Genomic DNA, 20518 nt, shown 5'->3' with positions numbered 1-20518 from the left:
GGGGGCCGGCACAGAGATGCATCCGTCGCTCCCCTCGATTTCTGTACAGAGCCTCTAGACAGGGAAGAGGTCAGCTCATGACCAGTGTCACCCTGACTACCCTGGATGTGGAGCCAAGAAGGCAGCCATCATTGCTCGGTCCCTGAAGTTTATGCAATGCTGGGCGTGGCCTCTCAAGGCTCACACCCAGGTTGCTTCCTTCTTTCATTTGCTCTAGCAGCTTCAGTCCTAACTTTCTGTAAGCTCTCCACTCTATTGCCTGGGACAGCTCTCCCAGCAAGTTCTGCCCCTGACACACTCCAAGTCTCAACCCTGCTCTCCCCACAAATCATCTCCCTTGGACTCTGCCCAAGCTCCGCCATATTCCAGTGGGCCTGTTGTGGTCTCCTCCCTAACTTCCCCGTTGACGCTGTGCCTTGCCTCCAGAGTTTTCACACCGTCTGCCCTTCTGTGTGTCCTTGGCCCCGTACTTTCTAGTCATTTTGACTTCTGCCCTCTTTCCCTTCGGTAGATCTAGTTAGCTACAGTGTCAAATGGCTTGATAGCCCCTGACCTGCACTGCTACCCTCCCAGCCTTTTCCCTTCAGTTCAGCAAGCCACCTGGAGTGCCTTGGGTCCTCGGGATAGAAGGGAAGACCCCTTCCCAGCGAGCTCTTTCCTTACAGCCTGTCTCCTTAGTGTTGGACTCCTACAGTGGCCTGGCCACCAGGGGGCAGAACACTGGGTGTGGATGTTCCCTGCTGTAACTTGGAATCAGCCGCCCTACCACCACCCAGGTTCTGGCTGATTTTCATGTTTTGTTTGTTAGAGTCAGGGTCCCACGCAGCCCAGATTGGCCTCTGGCTAGTTGTGTAGCTGGGGATGACCTTTGAACTCCGAATCTTCCCAACTCTGCCTCCCAAGTGCCACCACGCCCGCCCGACTGTTTTGAGTCTTCCAAACTCTGTCTCCAGCCTCACGGCCTCTGGAGCCAGCACAAGGGAGTCGCCCAGCCCGGGAAAACCCTGTATTTCTTATTGCCTCTTATGATGGAGATTCACTCAAGAGTTCCAAAGAAAGGTGTCCTGGTGGCACCTGGTAGAGAGACGCAGGGGGACAAGTTCAGGCTAGGCCAGCCAGGGCTACCAGTGAGACTCTGTCACAAAACAAAGTTAAATTAATTAATTAACTAACTAATTAATTAAAGGCCTCAAAGAGCTGATGGCCTGGGGTTCATTTCTCCTGGGACTTGGCAGGCTCAATTCAGCTGAGCCCTCCTTTACCCTCTCACGCCCCTTCGCAGAATGTACTCGAACTCACACTACTATGAATTTCCCCATTTTGGGCTCCTTTCCCTGAAAGGTCAAGGACAGAGATGGAGGCAGTCACCAGGGCTGTGGTTTTGTCAGAGGTGACACGCTTCAGGTTGGACTTGAATTTCTTGCATCTGAGCTAATTGCTGTGCTGATGCACCCTCCTATAAAATTACAGAGTGGCTCACCCAGGGCTCCTGTGTCTGTTGCAAGTCCCAGAGGCTTTCCCTCCCGAATGCTGCCTGCTGGGCTCTGAGGACCAGCCTATCCTACTCCTGGACCCATTCTTGGGCATTAGCCCCAATGGCGGCCCTCACAGACCTCTCTTTTATGTACCGCTGGTTCAAAAACTGCAACCTGGTTCGAAACCTCTCAGAGAAGTATGTCTTCATCACGGGCTGTGACTCTGGCTTTGGGAACCTGTTGGCCAGACAGCTGGTTGACAGGGGCATGAGAGTGCTGGCTGCTTGCCTCACCGAGGAGGGGGCCCAGAAACTCCAGCAGGAGACCGCCTACCAGCTGCAGACCATCCTCCTCGATGTCACGAAGACCGAGAGCATCAAGGCGGCAGCCCAGTGGGTGAGGGACCAAGTGGGCGAGCAAGGTGGGGTGAGCTGCATTCTTCAACATTCTCTCTCTCTCTCCCTGCCTCCCTCCCCCCACCCTCTCTTCCTGGGACCCTGACGTGCAAATAGAATTGGAGAGATGAAGTAGGGACAGGCCAGGAGGGTTTGGTGAAGTTGAATCTGGAACCATTGCATGAGTTGGCCAGTTGACATGAGACAGGAGCAACCTGAGGACATTTTCTCCCTCAGAGGTTCAGGACAGAGGCAGCAGCTGGAAAGTTCTGGATGTTCAAACCTCTAAAGATGGAGGTGCCTTTTGGAGACTTCAGGAGTCCCAATATTGGCTGGAGTAGAAGTGCAGTCACATTTCCTGGAGGGCTGAGGTGAGGGGCAGCAATGAAGGGGTGGGAGGGAGCCCAGGAGTGGAGCAGGCCCATCTCTCCTGTACGCTGCTGCCTCCAGCGGAGGTTGCTCCCGTTGGGAAATGAGCCTGTGTTGGGGACTATACCAAGAATACACGGGGACTTGCCTGGTGAACTTGTGGCACGCAGGGTGTGGACACAGGGTTGCTTAGTTATAGGAATAGAGACTGCGGGGAAATATTTGCTTCCCAAGAATCGATAGGCCGCTTCCTGGGTCGGGTCAATAACCCTTTTTAACATTTAGCCCTATCCAGTACAGAATGCATTTCAGTTGTTTAAAAATTATGTTGTTGTTATTATTATTATTGGAGTGTGTGTGTATGTGTATGTATGTATGTGTGTGTATGTGTGCATGTGTGTGTATGTGTGTTTGTGTGTGTGGTATGTGTATGTATGTGTATGTATGTATTGTGTGTGTGTATGTGTATGTGTGTGTGTGTGTGTGTGTGTGTGTGTGTGTACAGTGCATGAAGAGGCCAGAAGAGGGCATTGGTTCTGTGGATCTGGAGTTACAGAAAAAGACAACAGCGTAGGAAAAAAATGTGTGTGGAAGTCAGAGGATAACTTTTGGAAGTCAGTTCTCTCCCTGAGTATTGAACTCAGTTCATCAGGCTTGTGCTGCAGACACCTTTATCTGCTGAGCCATACTACTGGCCCTCTCTTTACCATCTGTCTTCTCTCCTGGAATAAAGCCTCCTGAGAGAGGGTCTATGTCCATTTTACCCATTCCCTGTCCTTAGCACCTAGGACGATATCTGGTGTCCAGGAAGGTGCTCAATAAATGTTTGTTGAATGAGTTAGTTAATGAATAATTCAGCCAGGGCGAGCCTCTTCCACCATGCTGTCTCAGCCTGTTTCTGCATTCAGCCTCCAGCCATTCGCAATCATGACTCACTGGGTGTATCAGTCTCCCATCCTTGCTGTAACAAATCCATGCAAATGTAGTTGGCTAAACAACACACATTTATTACCCTATAATTCTGGAGGAAATAAGTCCAAAATGCTTCTCACTAGCCAAGGTCTCAACAGAGCTGCCTTCATTCTGGGGGCTCTGAGGCAGAACTCACTCCCAGAATTCCCTGCTTTTAGCAGCTGCCTGGCCCACTCCCTCTCCCGGTAAGCTTGGGCCATGTCCTCATCATACCTTTCGGTGCCTCTGGTTGTCTGGCTCCCGCATCCTTCTTCCTGCCCTGTGTGACCTGTGGCTGTGTGGACTCGCCCTATGAACTTGGGGTCATATCCCCAGCTTAAGGTCGGTTGATTGTGACCTGTGGTTGTGTGGGCTCGCCCTATGAACTTGGGGTCATATCCCCAGCTTAACACATTCTCAGGATGCTGCGATGGTGGCATCTTTACAGGACTTCTATTCTGCATGTGCCACGGGGCAACATCTTTCATGCAAGATGCACGAGGGATTGGGCGAGGCGATGCACACCTGCACCCTGGAGCTCAAGACACCGAGGCAGGAGGGTAGACCGCATCCTGTAGGCACAGCCTTAGAGTCGTTAGCCCTGCTCTGAACATCCTTTAATTATTCTTTAGGAAACAAACAAAAAATAATGCATCTTCTTTCCCCAGCACACTATCAGAGGCATCGGTGGTCTGTGGCCCTCTCTAGAGCACAGACCATGCACATGTTAGGATCTTTGCCGCCGAAGCCTAATTTTCTCCTCTGTAAGGCAAGTCCCCTTAGCTGGGGAAGCTCTAAGTCCTACCAGTCAGCTGTCCTCCTGGGGTCTCTCTAATCTGAAGAAGAGATAAGATGGGAGAGGCATGGCCAAGGTGGGGAATCCCAAGCTAGGGGGTTAGGGTTAGGGTTTGGGTTAGGGTCAGGGTTGAAGCTTGCATCCAGACCTGCCCTTAGGAAAGAGAGTGCACCATGACACGCCAGAGGGTGTTTTGAGGCACTGCTAATCAAAATGGAAAAGAATGGAGGGATCAGCGGTTGACACTCATGAAGAAGCTTGTACTGTTTATCGTCACTTTCCTGGTGGCATTTCACTCAGAAGGTGAATTCATAAAACGAATGAAAGGAATTGCTTCTCCCGCAGCCTCTGTCCCTAGCAGACTCCTGGCATTGTTTGATGAGGTACCCAAGGCCCAGGGAGGGAGGGGACACTTGTCCGAGGCTAGAATCAGAACCAGATCTAGAGCCTGGGTTTCTTCAACCCTAAGGCCCTGCAGAGCTGGGTAACCACACCGTCTTTCTCCAGTCACCTTCCCAATTTGAAGAGAACCCACATCCCATTCCCCCCCAGTATCATATTTAAATGTTGTTATGCATTTATCCGTAAATACTCTAAGCACACTTTTCTGTCAGGTCTCTGCATCTCTGGAGGCGTGGGACCCCAACTGGTTCATTTTATGTCTCCTTTGCTTATGTAACTGCCACAGAGCAGAAACAGGAGTGAATGGATGAAGTTTGCTAGGTGAATGAACCAACGATTTGGCCGTCATGAACTAGAGCTCTATCTACTTAGGAGAGTAGAAAAAAGGATACCTGATTGGTAGGAGAAGTCCAGCAGCAATCCATTTGTCTGAAAGTGCCATCTCTTACCCAAATCCCACGGCTTCAGTGCCATCGGTTACACAGCCTGGGTCACAGCAGGTACAGAGCTGGGTTATTGTGCAGACCGCAGGAATCAGGGAAATCAGAAGCGTCCCATCGGGAACACTGAGCACTCTGACCTTCAGTTTGCCGTAGCTCTCACAGCTGTCCCAAGCCGTGAATGACCCCATCCCCGAGTGTGTCTGTCCCCTGAGCTGTTGGGTAGTGTCCCATGGAGCTCTTGCAGAGAAGTTGCTCATTCCTGCATGGTTCTCTCTACCTTTCTCTCACACCCTAGGCCTCTGGGCCCTGGTGAACAATGCCGGTGTGGCTCTGCCCAGCGGCCCCAATGAATGGTTGACCAAAGAAGACTTTGTCAAAGTGATCAACGTGAACCTGGTGGGTCTGATTGAAGTCACCCTGAACATGCTGCCCATGGTCAAGAAAGCCCGGGGCAGGGTAGTCAACATGTCCAGTTCCGGTGGCCTTGTGGCCGTCATCGGTGGTGGTTACTGTGTCTCCAAGTTTGGTGTTGAAGCCTTCTCTGATAGCATCAGGTGACTGGGTCCTGGTACCAAACCGGGTGGGGGTCTTGGGGATTCACCACAGTCACAGGCCTGAGTGTGTCAGTGTGTGGGCAGAGTAGTTCTGGGGAGAAGAATCTAAAACGGGGCCAAGAGAAGCAGGGGGAGGGGACGGTGTGGGATGAAGGTAGAAGACACCAGGTGGACCTTCCCCTGGACAGGCCCAGAGTGAGGGAAACCCTGTGGGGGGCGAAGAGAGGGGAAGATGGAGAGAGAGAGAGTGCATAGAGGGAAGCCTGGAACCGAGGTGCCTCTGGAAGCCCCTCAGAAGATTCGGGCCTTTTACAGATCTCCTTATTCCTTTTCTCACATGGGTGATGTGTGTAGGGCTGGGTGGAAAGAACCTGGGAGGAGGCAAGACCTTGGCTTAGATTCTCCACTGACTTCCTGTCAGTTTTGCCCAATGCAAATTGCCCCAGACCGCTGGGTCAGTTTGGCAACGGTCTGAGGCCCCAAGCAAAGCTTATTTGCGTGAAGGCAATGTTGAAATTAGCTCTTATGGTGGGATGAACGTGGGAACGGGTCCCTCCAAAGGTGTCTGATGCTGGTCATTCTGAGGGTAGACCAAATGCCACTCTTAACCTCACAGGCGAGAGCTTCATTTCTTTGGGGTGAAGGTCAGCATTATCGAGCCGGGGAACTACCGGACATCCATTCTGGGCCAGGAAGCTCTACAGTCGCGCATGAAGAAGCTGTGGGATCGGCTGCCTCAGGAGACCCGGGACAGCTACGGAGAGGACTATTTCCGAGTCTGTGAGTCTCCAGGAGAAAGTGGGATTTCTGAGGAAGATCTGCAGGGTTTGGGGGTCACTCCAGATGACGGGACAGGGCCTCAGAGATCACACACACAGCCAATAGCAAAGCTGGGGTTTGAGATTAGCACCCAGCTAGCAGGGCCATGGGGGAGGTGGGGATGTGTGGAGACCCTGTGTGCTTTGGCACTTTTTCTCCACACGCCAGGTGCGCGTAGATCTTGTGAAAACAGAGAGGAGAATAGCAAGGTGATGAAGATCTTGTGTATGGGAGCCAGACCTCCTGCTTCCAGGCCAGGCTCTGTTTGCTATTTGAGCTTGGACATGGCGTGTGTGTGTGTGTGTGTGTGTGTGTGTGTGAGAGAGAGAGAGAGAGAGAGAGAGAGAGAGAGAGAGAGAGAGAGAGAGAGAGAGAGAGACTGTTTCCTTTTTAAGTTTGTTCTTGGCTTTTGTTTTGTTTTTCGAGAGGCAGGGTCTCTGGTAGCTAAGGCTGTCTTAAAAACGTATGTAGCTGACGAGGACCTTGACCTCTGCTTCTGTTTCCCAAACGCTGTAATCACAGGACTATGCCACCATGCCCAGCTTGATCATCTCATACCTCAGTCTCCCATCCGTACTCAGAGCTTAAAGATAGTGCTTAGGTCTTTAGGGGACACTTAAGGTCCAAACTACAACACTATACGTCAGTCAAGTCCACGGCAGGTCTGAAACTGCCCAGGAGTAGGAGCTTGTGCTCAGTGCCACGTTTTCCGCACATTATATATCAACAGCGACGCAAGCCAAGGCAGGAAGGCTGAGGGAGCTGTCTTCACTTGGAACATCTTTCACTGAGACTGTCACGCATCAGACGCTGGGGTGGACAGAGTGGCACACTTGCTGTTGTGGTCCAGGCTAACCTGGACCCACCCCTTTGGAACCTGGCAGAGTGTGCCATTTCTGCGCATGGCAAGCCGTACCCTGGTCCCTTTAAGAGACGAGCTCCGCCTACTTTCTTTCTGTCATTTCTCTGAGGAGGCAGGTCACTGACTGTCTGTCTGTCTGTCTGTCTGTCTGTGTCTTTTCTCTTCCCCCATGAGCTTTCCACATAAGCCCTACCTGATGGAGTGTGTCTCACACCCGCCATGGGACCTGCTAAAGGGTCGCTGCTGCCTATAGTTGAAGACACTGTAGGGAGGCAAATATCACACACATTTAGTGACAACTGAGGTTACATGTCATCGAGGGGAAATACAGCTGTAAAAAAAAGACAAGAGTGGGAGATGAAGCCTGCTTTCAGACTCTGGTATAAAAGAGCTTTCTCTGGGGTAACACATAAAAGCTGGGTGCTGATGGGCAGTGGAAACCGAAGACTTTATGAGAGATGCTCTGAGACCGGACATTTATTTTGAGGGGATTTAAAGAAACCAGCGGGTAAGGAGAAGTGAGGTGTAGCTGGGGGACGGGGTGGGGGTGGGGGTGGAGGATGGAGGGTGGGGAGTGGGGGGGGAGGGTAAGGGGGGCACCAGACAGGGTGATCAGCTCTGGTCTGACATTCTCTCTGGTGGCTGCAGACTTCCAAGTGACAGGATGGCAGTTCCAACAGGACAGGCAGTAGAAGATGGCAAGAAGTCACTGGATGCCTGGACTGTTTTCCACCAGCTGTGGATGTGGGAGGGGAGGGGGCCACGCAGGCTACAGCAGGCTGTGGACATGCAGGATGCAGACTGGGTCTATGTTAATGAACCCAGTGGGCGAAGGCCTCATTCACTTGTTGATTGGGGGAAAGATTTGTTCCTTAAAGAATCTTTTAGCTCTGGACATAACATCCTGTGGGGAGAAAAGAACGTCCTTAGGTGGGACGTCAGTTAGGGTCTTGGGAAAATTCAACCCAAATCATTTGAAAAGAAAAGAATTTCTTATGTGGCTTAAAAATCGAGCAGTAGTGGTCTCCGGGTACAATCTGGTCCATCATTACAATTAGGGTGTGGTTTTGTTCCTTTCTCTCATTTCTGATTGTTTTGTATCAGCACATGCCCATGGTTCATCTTCTCCAAAAGTAAGCTTTTAGGTGACCCGGAGGTCCCATTGCACAGGATGAGCCCGAGCCTCAGAGGAACATAAGGTTCTGATTGGCTGGGCATGTGCCCATGGATCCCACAAAGGGAAATCAGCAGCTGTGGGAAGTAAGGGACTAGATGGTAGAGGGAATGAATAATTCAGTCCTCCGCATGATTCTTAAGCAAAGAATGGGCCAAATTATTTACAGGCCTATTCTGAGGCCGGGGGGGGGGGGTGAAATGCAGATTTAGCCAGTCTCTGCAGCCAGAAACTGCAGAGTTTCCAATGGGTCCTTGAAGGCGCAGAAAGGCAAACTTCCCTGAAAGCCACTTGTCAGAGATTGGGGGGGGGGGACCATACTATGGCTATGCTAAAGAACAGCAAGAGTTGGCATGATAAATACCCTAGGCTAATTTGCCTACATTCCACACCATGGCTTTTCAAGAGCAGGTGATAAGTGCATTTATATAAACTTCTCCCAAGCAGTTAATTTTCATCTCTGCAGAGAAGATCTGAAAACGAGCGTGCATCGTACCCAGAGCATCATGGGTTAGGCACAGAAAGCAAGGCCACTCTGGAGTGGTTACAGAGACCCAGTTCTGCTGTGACCAATGGCTCACAGAGGTGATAATGAATCCTTTAGTTTTGCTGGGTGAATAGGAGTTCACCGACAGGGACGAGATGTTAGTTATTTCCCACAGAATGCTCATGGAGATCTGGGCAGATTCTAAGGCATGATTTCATAGCTCTCAAAAATGAAGGCTAGCTGGGCGGTAGTAGTGCACAACTTTGGTCCCAGCACTCAGGAGGCAGAGGCAGGTGGATCTCTGTGAGTTCAAGGCCAGCCTGGTCTACAGAGCGAGTTCCAGGACAGGCTCCAAAGCTACACAGAGAAATTATACCTAAATATAATTCTCTCACCGACTTCTAGAACTGAACAAAACCGACATAGAATGATCCTGGCAAACTTTTGGTGGAGTTCTTACTACCCACCTGGCAAGCATCGTGAATGGGGAGGAGGCAGGCAGGACAGGGAAAGCTTTTGGAGGTGCCCACCCTGAGGAATGTGGATCTTGTCCTGAGGCTCTAAGGGACTTTTTAAAGAGACTCAGAAAGAAGAAAAGGTGACCAGAAGAGAGGCTCTGCTGGAACTCAATAGAAAGCTGAAGTGACAGGGCTGGTAGTGTGGGGACAGGGACAAGCTGAGACAGACCGGGGGATATTTATGAGTGACAGTAGTGCCATGTGACATAATCTCTAGCTGGTTGCTCTGGTTAACCCCTGAAGCAGGCTCCAGATTTCTTGGCATTACTTTTAACTAGATCTGGGGCAGAACCGTGTTAAAGTGGCATAGAATCACTGGAACAGGCATGTAAACAGAGGACAATGGTCTGGCTCTGACTGATCTCAAGAATGTAGACAAATGGGTTAAGGCGGAGCCGAGAGGGACAGGACATTAGCTGGATCTGCCATCTCATCTCCATCCTTCTGGGAGGCCATTACAAATTCCCTTTAGCCACCCCCTTAGTGACTGTCACGCAGGAGAACAGAATGTCAAGTTTTGTTAAGGCCAAAGTGGCAAAGCCTGGGCTCCAATACTTCCTAGAGAATTGTCTCAAGAATAAAAACTCTTTCTCTAGGGCCCAAATCCAAACTACATGCCCTTCCTCACCATCTAGGGGACTAAAGGGTTGCGTGGGAACCTCAGCTTCTCTTCCCATTCCATGCAAAATTGGAGCTAACAAATATTTAAGAAAATAATGTGAGAATGCACCACCTCTTGGGACTAGACACCTCCTGCCACCTCACTGCCCATGGGGAGCTGTGCTAACTTTCAAGGCCCAGTGTCCAAGCTGTTCCTCTTAGCTTGACTCCATCTCCTCAGCTTGCACAAGAGAGTGTGCAGAACCCTGTTCACAACCTCACGTTCACCTTCTTGCCCAGATGTTGCTGGTGGGAGGCTAGCACTAGGCCCAACATTGGAGATGTCCTAGAAGTCCATCACTAAAGAGACAGCCTGCCTTTAAGTGAGCATGGATCTTTGAAAGGCCCTAATATGTAGCTGAAATTTTCTACCACCAACTGTCTAGAAGCATGTTGACCCTGAGATAGTGGATGATTTTACTGCCTAGAACAGACCAAGTCAGGACAACTTTATTACTTTCGTTTCCCAGCTTTAACTGTTATTACTCTGTTTCCTGGATTTAACTGTCATTACTCTGTTTCAGGCTTTAATTGTTGTTACTTTGTTTCCTGGCTTTAACTATTGTTACTCTGTTTCCTGGCTTTAACTGTTGTTACTCTGTTTCCCAGCTTTAGTTGTTGTTACTTTGTTTCCTAGATGTAACTGTCATTACTCTGTTTCCCAGCTTTGTTACTTTGTTTCCTGGCTTTAACTGTTGTTACTCTGTTTCCCAGCTTTAGTTGTTGTTACTTTGTTTCCTGGCTTTAACTGTTGTTACTGTGTTTCCCCAGCTTTAACTATTGTTACTCTGTTTTCTGGCTTTAATTGTCATTACTCTGTTTCCCAGCTTTAATGCCCTGTTGGAGAAGTCTGGTCCTCAAGCCTACTCTTCCTTTGGAGTCCTTACAACTCTCTCTGAAGTTTGAATCCTACCCCTTATTCTGCACACCTATTCCTGTCCCAGAGTCCAGGAGGAGGGGCATGATGAGGTGCCAGATACCCATAGTGTCAGATACCCATAAATTTTTGTAGAATTACCACTTTTAAAATTTACTTATTTATATTTTATGTTTATCGGTGTTTTGCCAGGGGTGTCGAGACCCCTGGAATTGGGATTACAGACAGCTGTGAGCGGCTGTGTGGTTGCTGGGAATTGAACCTGGGTTCTCTAGAAGACCAGTCAGGGCTCTTAACCACTGAGTCATCTCTCCAGCCCCAGAATTCCTAATTTTTAATACTTTTTTATTCCCCAGATGTTTTTGTAGGAAACATGGAAACTCACAGAAGAAAACTTAGCATTGTGGAGTAACTAGCCATCCTACCAGCCAACAGTTGCATTTACTTTCATTTTTGTTTTTGTGGCTATGAAACTTTTTCACTCTGACCTTCCCCGTCATCGACTCTGATATTAATCACTGTTATGGTTTGGATTGAAAACATCTTCCAAAGGTTATGTGTTAAAGTCTGGGTCCCCAACACAACGGTATTCAGAAGTGGAGATTTTAGGGGAATGAGTGGATCACAAAGGTTCAGAAGTTATCAGTGGGTTAGCCCAGATGGGCTGTAGTTCATTGGTGGGGTACTTGTGTATCTGTGCTCAATCCCCAGGACCACATACATATATACAACAGGAAAGATGGGGGAGACAGATATGAAGGCTCACACTTATAATTGGCATGAGTTTGAGGTCAGCCTGGGCTATATAGTGTGTTCCAGACCAGTTTAGGTTACAGAGTAGACTTTATCTTCCAAACAAAAACAAACGAAGGATTCATCTATTGATGGTTCATACCTCCCTGGGCTATTGGAGATAATACAGACTTATCTGGCCCTCATTGAAAGATCAGGTGTGTCTTTAAAGGCATGCCTTTGGGGACTATATTTTGTCCCTGTCCTCTCTCCCCTCCATCCCTCCTCCCCTCCTTCTCCATCTCTCTTCCATCCCTTGCTCCTTCTTAAACACTACCAGGAGAGAAGCTTTTCACAACACCCCTTAATGCTTGGCCTCATGGAGGCCCAGAACAGCAGGACAAAGTGGCCTGAAGCACAACCTCTGAAACCATGAACCAAAATACATTTTCCCTCGGGTGTTTTGACACATGAAACAGAAAGAAGACAGTCATCTGTGACATTCTCTAGGATCCATATCATCACCCCCACTTTACAGATAAAGCATATGTTCTAGGTCAGACAGATTCTAAGTGGTTTGTTGTAGAAGAACATTGATCTTTCCATTGATCATCTTTCCATGATCATCTAATAAAACAGTGATATTTCCAGACACAACTCTAGAGTTTAGAAAGACAAATAAGGTATTGCAATGATCCTGTAAGAGTGTTTAGGTGAGGGACTCCATTCAAGGTGTGGGAGACTTGCTTTACAGGCTGAATCAGACTGCTGATAGGAAGCTTGGATGGAATTGTTTTTATTTTTTATTTTTTTAAAGAATAACAAGGTCTTTTGTTCCATCTTTCTGTCACCCCCCAACAGATACTGAAAAGTTGGTCAACTTGATGCAGTTGGCCCATCCTAAAATCAGTGATGTCACCAACAGCATGGAGCATGCTATTGTCTCCAGGAGCCCCCGGATCCGCTACAATCCTGGCCTGGATGTCAAGCTTCTCTATATCCCCCTGGCTAAGCTGCCCACCTCTGTGACAGATTTTATCCTGAGCCGATACTTGCCAAGGCCAGCAGATAGTGTTTGAGCTGGGGAGCTGAAGGGGTGTCCTGTGGGGCATAGAGGAGGGGGCAAAGGACTATGGGGTCACAAGAAGCATTATTATGTATCTTGTGGGCATCTGACACCCACTGCTGGCTTATGTCTCCCTGCTTCTGTTGGGGCCTCCAGAAACCTTATGTGGCTCCTGCTTATTTAGAGGGTTGCCATATAGACCCCAAGACACCTCTCACCAAGGCACATACATGTGGTCCCAGCCATGGAAAAGTCAAGGAGAAGAAAGCTGGTTTCTGTTGAATGACAAGCTGTGACCACCTCTGTAAAATACCATGAGAGAATCTAGTCCATGGGAGAAGCTCAACCCCCTCCCCACAGTTCTCTACACAAGTACTGATTTGTGCATATATGAAATATGTAATATAGCAGCAAGATCTGCCAGAGCATAGCCAGAGAATGTTTTAAGTTGTTCCCTTTTCTTTGTGTTCCTCTGTCCGTAGGTGATTGGGATCCATATACCACTTCTTTAATCACCATTGATTAATGTTTCAAGTATTTATTGAGTACTTACTCCCTACCAGGCACTGAGGTTCTGGGGGTATAGGAGGAGGATGAAATCAAGATCTTGGACTTTTTTTTATTGTTTATCTTGTGTTTTATTTTGTTACAATAGCTAGCAACAGAGATAGGATGGCGGGAGGAGGGACAGAAACCAGAAAATGAAACTTGGAGTTACAATATTACAGTTCCCAAACCTGGACTCCATCCTAACCACTCAATTAATTAAAGTGCATATGGATGCTGGAGAGGCAGCTCAGAGCCAGAGGATCTGGGTTAGATTCCCACTGTCCGAATGGTGTCTCACAACCATCGGCAATTCCAGTTCCAGGGGATCTGATGCCCTTTACTGATCTCCAAAGGCACCAGGAATGTACATATATAGAAGCTGGGCAAGGTGTCTCATGCCAGTAATACCAACACTTGTGACTAAGGCAGGAGGATTTTTGTGAGTTCAAGGGAAGAGCAGATTGAAAAATAAGACAGTGTCTCAAGAAACAAATAAACCCAGGAAAAAAATACATATGAATATTAATGTTAGACAACCTGATTCAATAAACCCAAGGCAGAGGCCAGCACTATGAACTGCTACCAAGGACTCAGGTGAGCCGATGTTCCTATGTACCTGGGAACCGCTGGGAATCCCAGATGAAAATCAGCTAATATGCTCAGAGTGGGAAGTAATTTACCCAAAGGCCCCCAGCTCGGTGGCCAAACAGAGCTCAAATATTCAGATTCCTTTTTCTAACTATAGGAGAATAACTTTAATGTCTTCAACTATGTCATGGACCTGAGTAATACATGTTCTTAAAAACAGCCATGAACTTCTGGGTTATATGAGCTTTTGCTGAAAGGGAACGATTTTTTTGAGATACTGAGTATCAAACCCAGATCTTGGTCATTCTTGAAAAATCACTCTACCGCTGAGCCACATCTCCAGCCTCAGACTTTCAGTTAGGACTTTACCAAGTAGCTCAGGCTGGCCTTGAACTTGCTGTAATTTCAACATTTCCTCAAACTCGTGATTCTCCTGCCTCCACTCTCAGAGTGCTGGGACTACAGACATGTGCCACCAGTCCCAAGAATAACAACGATGAAATAAATAAATAAGTAAAAATGTTAAAAAAATCTTGACTTTATGCAATAAAACTCAAATATGATTCTCTAAAGTCAAAATGTCTTATGTTTCATCAACATCTGGTTTGAGGTTGGAGATAAACGTGACTTTAGTTATTTCTGCAAACTCCTCCCAAATCAGGCAGTTGTCACAGATTCTAGGAATTAGCGTTCCCATCCCTGGGAAAGGAGGGGCACACTATAAAATCCACTACAGTTTGTCACCTCTATTCCCAGCACCAACTTCTGATTCTGGTAGAAAGAACTGAGGAAGAAACCACAGAAAGCCCGCTCCACTTGGCCTAAGTGTTAAATAGTGAGAGCAAGGCTCAGCAACCCCCCCCACGCCACCCACCCCCCAGGCTTGGCTCTGCCTGCTTCACCTCAGAGGCAGGACTGCTAATGTTTCTTCACTCCTGACTCACAGGGGAAACAACTTGCTTTCTATGGTGTTCTGGATACGGAAAGGTGTTTCCTCAGAGCCCCCATCAAGGCTTCTCATGGGATTCCTGTTGTGGATTATTATGTTAACCTGGCAATGAGGTGTTACATTTGTTCAGGCTGTGGAATATTACTATAATGGCGTAAAGGTGTGCTACATTTGTTTCTGCTGCATTTGATTAATTTTGTAAAGATGTGTTTCACGTTGCCTGCCTAAGCCACCTGGTTGGCCTAATAAAAAGCTGAACCGCCAATAGCTGGGCAGGAAGGAGATAGGTGGGGTTGGTAGGCAGAAAGAATACATAGGAAAAATCTAGGCTTGAAAAAAGAGAATGGACAGAACAGAAAGAACGAGGGAGAAATTCAGGGACATGTCTGGGACCAGAAGCCAGGCAGACGCCAGCCAGATACAAGAAGCAGTAAAAGCAAGACACACAGAAGGTAAGAACGGTTAAAAAGCCCATGGACCAAATGTAGAGAAAGAGAAACAGGTTCGGTTACAAGAGCTGGCAAGAAATGAGCATAAGGTGAGGCCAAGCATTCAAAGCTAATAAGAAGTCATGATTTGGGAGCTGGTTGGTGGCTTAAAAGAAACAACCTACAAATCCCAGGGACTCAAAGTGGCTTAGTCTTGTCCATCCCTGAGCCCATCTCCAATTAGGGTTCTAGTTGACATAAACTGTGTAGTTTGGCCATAGGAGAAGGGGTGTTGGGGGAGCTGTCATGATGCTTACTGCCCCGAGACGTTCAAAACTCCTTCCTCTAAGCTACCAATAGGGCTGAGCAAATGTGAAAAATAATAAATGTTCTCCACTAAGGGCATAGAAGCTTCAGGCATACATAGTGGTACATACCCCTAATCCCAGCTACGCCGTGTGTGTGCTCAGTAGATGAGGACCTGGGTCATGTCACAGGTACTCACGCGTCCCACCCTACAAGGCAGGAAGGCTGTAAGAGTCACGCAGTAAAAGGTTTATGCACTGCCCCACAGACATTTTTTTGAGTAACCTGTGTAGGTAGAAGATTTCATTTTAGAAGGTGGGAGTGTAGCTCAATAGTAAGCACCTCCCCTAGCACGCAGGAAACCTCGGGCTCAACCTGAATCATTTCAGCAAGGAAAAACAGTTCTTCAGTGTGTCGGTTAGAAAGGTACTCCTCTGTGGGAATCTGAGGAAGCCTCGAGAGAATGGTAAAGGCATGGATGAAGTCCCAAGTGAATATGTATTATTGACAGGGGCCAACGCCTCGTAACCATGGGTCTTGGCAAAGCCTTCCTTTGGTCCATGTGTGTGGATGTTGGCAATTTGTGCAGACTAATGGCCACAAGCCATTTCTCCCCAGAGTGCTCCCCTGCAGAGACCTCCCACCCAGACTAGCTAACTCCTCCCTGTGCTGTAAGAAGTACAGGGCTTCCATTCTGGGGGTGCAACAATTGGTATAGGACAGGTACCACTCCACCACAGAGTGCCACTCCATCAGAGAGAACCTATCCCACCCAACCCAGCTCTTCCCCTTTCTTCATTCTCTTGTCCCTTGTCCCAGGCAGTGCTTACAGTAGCTGAAGCATTTTTGAGTTTGTGAACGGAGATTCTTAGTCACTTCAATGTCATATTTTACTTTCATCTCATGTTAGGATGGTGGTGATCTTTTTTTTTTGTAGCTATTTTCCTAGTTTTAAATTGCCCATGTTAGGATGGTGGTGATCTTTTTTTTGTAGCTATTTTCCTAGTTTTAAATTGCCTTTTTTTTTTTTTTTTTTTTTTTTTTTTTTTTGATGCTTAGTATAATTCTTATTAAGTCAGAATACAAAGTAACAGGTGTTTTCCTTTAAAAACAAAAACCAATTATTTCTTTAAAACTTTTTTTGAGACCAGGTAAAGTAGCCCAGCCTTCACACCTTTAATCCCAGCACTCAGGAGGCAGAGGCTGGTGGATCTCCATGAATTCAAGGCTAACTTTGTTTATATAGTGAATTCCAGGGCAGCCAGGGGTATAAATTGAGATCCTGTCTCAGAAAAAAAAGTTTTATTTAGTCTTTGATAGCTTCATGCAATATATTTCTATCATGCTCACCTCCCTCCCCCAGTCCTCCGCCACCTCCCTACCCAAGTCCATGGTCTCTATCTTAAAACAAAACATGGGTTCACAGTTCAGCTTATGTCCTGGAGGGTGGTCAATATAGCAGACGTCACTCATGGAAGAAACTGAGTTTCCCTGTCCCAGCAGCATTGAAACTCCAGTGGCTCCTCGGCTAGGGTGGGAGCTCAAGCCCACTCCTTCTCTCTGTTCTGGAATCTTTGACCCTGTTGTATGTGGGAAAGTTTCCCTGAAGTCACCTGGCACCTCTGGCTGGTCCATCTTTTCTGCCTTCCCCTTCCTCGTGGACCCCTGAGCTTTGACAAGAGAGGCTCCAGGACACAGACATTCCATTTAGGGCTGAGCATTCCCATGCCTCTTAACTCTCTGTATGGCAACCAGTCCTGAGTTTCTGTTTCTTGTCATCTCCTGCAGAAGATGAGGGTTGAATGACGTACCGATTTTATGGTTATTGCAACAGTTTATTGAGTTTTTCATTTGCAGTGGCCACTGACAAGAATAACAGTAGTAGATTTCCCCCTAGCGACCTATGGCCACAGGTTCTTGGCCTTGTTGGCAGGGTCAGATATGGGTTACATATGGGCCTTCAAGCCCATCTTTGTACTGGTGCTACTATTGCACCAGGGGGCGTACCTTGCCAGGCAGACTGTTGTTATAACTGGCAGGGTCCATAGCTGGGTGAGATTGATGCTGATTCCTTTTCTCTGCCTGTCTGCACTTTCCAGTACTATGTATTGTCTGGTATATTACCTTAACTATTAAAGGTGTGTTAAATTTGTTTATGCTGCATTTGTCTAACTAGGCAAAGATGTGGTGCTTTTGTTTAACTGTGTAAAGATGTTTCACTTTGCCTGCCTAAGGCCCCCGATTTGTCTAATAAAAAGCAGAATGACCAATAGCTAGGGAGTAGAGGGATAGGAGGGGCTGGCAGGCAGAGAAAATAAGTAGGAGAAATCTAGGCTCATGCTGTGAGAAAGAGAGAGGAGAGAGATGAAGGAGATGCCTGGGACCAGAAGCCAGGAAGCTGCCAGCTAGCTAGACAGAATGAAAGTAAGGTTAAAAAGTCCAGAGACAGAACACAGATGAAGAGAAGCAGATTAAAACAAGAGCTAAGAGGAGGCCGAGCATTCACAACTAACAAGAAGTCTCTGTATCATGATTTGGGAGCTGGCTGGTGACCTAAAAGAAAGTATGTTATGACGGATGAACGCAAGCCAATAGGTATAAAGCTCCCGACTGAGTACCAGTTAGATTTCTCCATGTCCTGTGACTCAAGTATGTAATATCTTCCACAATAGGGCCTCACCATGAAGCTCTGGAGTGAGACCAAGAGCATTGGCTGTAGCCTGTAATGTTTGTGGGGCAGGGGTCTATGGGAACTATTGGCCAACAACTCAAAAGGAGGTAATCCATTCTGGGTACTGGAGGTTTTATTTGGTAATGTGTGGTGTATCTAATTTGAGGCATTATCCTCCCTTTATGGTGTAAGTCTGGTTAAACTCTTTATTATATATAATTAAATATTATAAATCTATATTAAGAAACATTTACAGGAGTAGGGTTCCAAAAGGCCCTAAGTGTTAGTTATCCATTCCTCATACTCGTATTAATTAAATTTGTCCTTTAACATTTTCATACATGAATAAAATGCATTCTGATTATTCTCACCTGTCAACCTCCCTCACTACAAATCCCTTCCCTTTTCCTTTTTTTTTTTAAATATAATTTTTATTTTATGTCCATTGGTGTTCTGCTTTCACATGTGTCTGTGTGAGGGCGTGGGATCCCCTAGAATTGGAGTTACAGACAGTTGTGAGCTGCCATGTGGGTGCTGGGAACTGAACCTGGGTCCTCTGGAAGAGCAGCAGTGCTCATAACCGCTGAGCTATCTCTCCAACTCCACCTCCCTTTGTTTTTGGTTCATTTCCGTTTGTTTTGTTTTTTTTGTTTTCTGAGATAGGGTTTCTCTGTATAGCTTTGCTGCCCATCCTGGCAGTCACTCTGTGCTCTGTAGACCAGTCAGGCCTCCAACTCACAGAGATCCCCCTGCATCTGCCTCCAGAGTGCTGGGGTCAAAGGCGTGTGCCATTACCTCCAGGCTCCTCCTCCTGTGTTTTTAAAGCAGGGAAGTAATGTAATCTGATCAACCTTATGTAGGTTTAAATTGATTTACTTATTGTCATGGGTTATACAACACAATGCGGTTTCATTGTGACATTTTCAAACAAAAAATTCATACAGGAAAAACATTTACATAAAAACGTATTCATTTAAGTGTAGGATTTAAAGAAGGCTGTTGGTTTTTGTTTTCAGTGCCGGGGATCAACCCAAGTGTTGCTATATAAATATACCTAGCAACAGCACCCATGAGATCAGACTGCTTCTGTCATTATTAGAAAGTTCCCTTGTCCTCCTTGGTCTTGCCCCTCCCCAACCCTAGCCCCCAGGATTGCTTTGTGCTGGCTTACCATTAGGAAGGCCACTTCTGCTACACCGAGGGGACGATATGGAATGAACTAGAGAGAGATGCGAGTCCGGAGCTAATGAAAGACATGTCACAATAAGAAAAATAATAATAACTAACATTTATTGGACAGAACATAGTCTCAAGCACTGAGCTGTTTTCCACACACACATTTACTTTGTTTAATCTTCTGTAACAAGTACCAGGACATCACTTGTGATCTATAGAGAAGGAAACTGAGGACCAGGAAGTTTGCAGAGCTGCTAAGTAGTCAGATGCCTAACACTGTGGAGCCTGAAGTTTCTCAAATACTTCCACGGCTGTCACCTCAGAGCAGCAGAGATTAATGTTCTAGTTTCAAGGAGGAAGAGACTAGGCTCAGAGAGTGTCACTCAATAGCTGCCCTACACGTGACTGGCAGAGCACACTGAGTTCTAGAACCTATTCTCTACCACACCCTTGCTTTATTTCTTCTCTGTCTATCTGCTAGGAACAGCAGGGAGAGATGGACCTACCCTCCATTTCCATGACGCCTCCCCGACAACCTCTCTTCCAGCTCATCCCTCATTAGCCACTGCCCTTCCAGAAATTTTTCTATCCTGGGGGATATGATTGCTCCCCCCCTCCTTGGAATCTCATCGAATTCCCAGATGTCCAGGGAACTCTCCCCTTAACCTCAAGAAAAGGTGGGAATTAAAATAAGAGCCCAGGTGCCGGAAAGTGGTTGCTCTTGCCTGGCCAGCCTTTTTTGAGGCAGCTCTACATAAGGTCAATGTGCCCATTGCCTCTGTACTCAATCAAACACTACAGACGGTTAGTGGCAAAGTCAGGACAGCAAGCAAAATGTTCCTCATGGAATTTCTGATGAGATGCAGATGAAATGAATTGTATGATTTCAGAAGCAGAACTAACAACCTCAGACGGCTTTGAACACAAGGAGAGATGACAAATGTCTCTGGTTAATCTTCTTCCTAATTGTGCTGGGAAAGGAAAGATCTGCTTTTTAAAACCTTTGTTTCTTTAAAATGTTTATTTATCGTGGATATGTGCACACCATGCTTGGGGGGGTTCAGAAGACAACTTGGAGGAGTCAGTTTTCTACCCTGTGTGTCCCAGATATCAAACGAGGATCTTAGGCTTGGTGGCAAATGCGTTTTTCCCACAGAGTCATCTCACTGGCCCATATGTGGATCTCACTACTGAAGGGGTCCTACATGGCATCTAGCACCTCAGGTGGTGAGGCAGGAGCTGGGTGAATCAACCCTGAGACATAGATGATT

At 47.2% G+C, this 20518-nt stretch overlaps 2 protein-coding genes across 2 annotated transcripts in view; both read left to right on the top strand.

The window, feature by feature from the left end:
- Nucleotides 1–20518, top strand: part of Zbtb39 (zinc finger and BTB domain containing 39) — a 161047-nt gene that overhangs the window by 69872 nt on the left and 70657 nt on the right. The window lies entirely within an intron of this gene.
- Nucleotides 1595–13197, top strand: Sdr9c7 (short chain dehydrogenase/reductase family 9C member 7). Its single transcript, XM_051176092.1, has 4 exons — nucleotides 1595–1896; nucleotides 5127–5385; nucleotides 6002–6165; nucleotides 12376–13197. Exons 1-4 carry the CDS (start codon nucleotides 1596–1598, stop codon nucleotides 12591–12593), a joined length of 942 nt encoding a protein of 313 aa, XP_051032049.1. The 5' UTR covers nucleotide 1595; the 3' UTR covers nucleotides 12594–13197.

This window comes from Phodopus roborovskii, unplaced genomic scaffold, assembly GCF_943737965.1.
Source record: "Phodopus roborovskii unplaced genomic scaffold, PHOROB, whole genome shotgun sequence".
NCBI classification, from domain to species: Eukaryota; Metazoa; Chordata; class Mammalia; order Rodentia; family Cricetidae; genus Phodopus; species Phodopus roborovskii.
Note: the sequence above shows the minus strand (reverse complement) of the source record. Positions and strands in the feature narration are given on the sequence as shown.

Coding starts and splice junctions, on each gene's coding strand:
- Sdr9c7 (XM_051176092.1), top strand. CDS start 1,596: ATGGCGGCCCTCACAGACCTCTCTTTTATGTACCGCTGGTTCAAAAAC. Junction 5,386..6,001: donor GCCTTCTCTGATAGCATCAG/GTGACTGGGTCC, acceptor TTAACCTCACAG/GCGAGAGCTTCATTTCTTTG. Junction 6,166..12,375: donor AGAGGACTATTTCCGAGTCT/GTGAGTCTCCAG, acceptor ACCCCCCAACAG/ATACTGAAAAGTTGGTCAAC.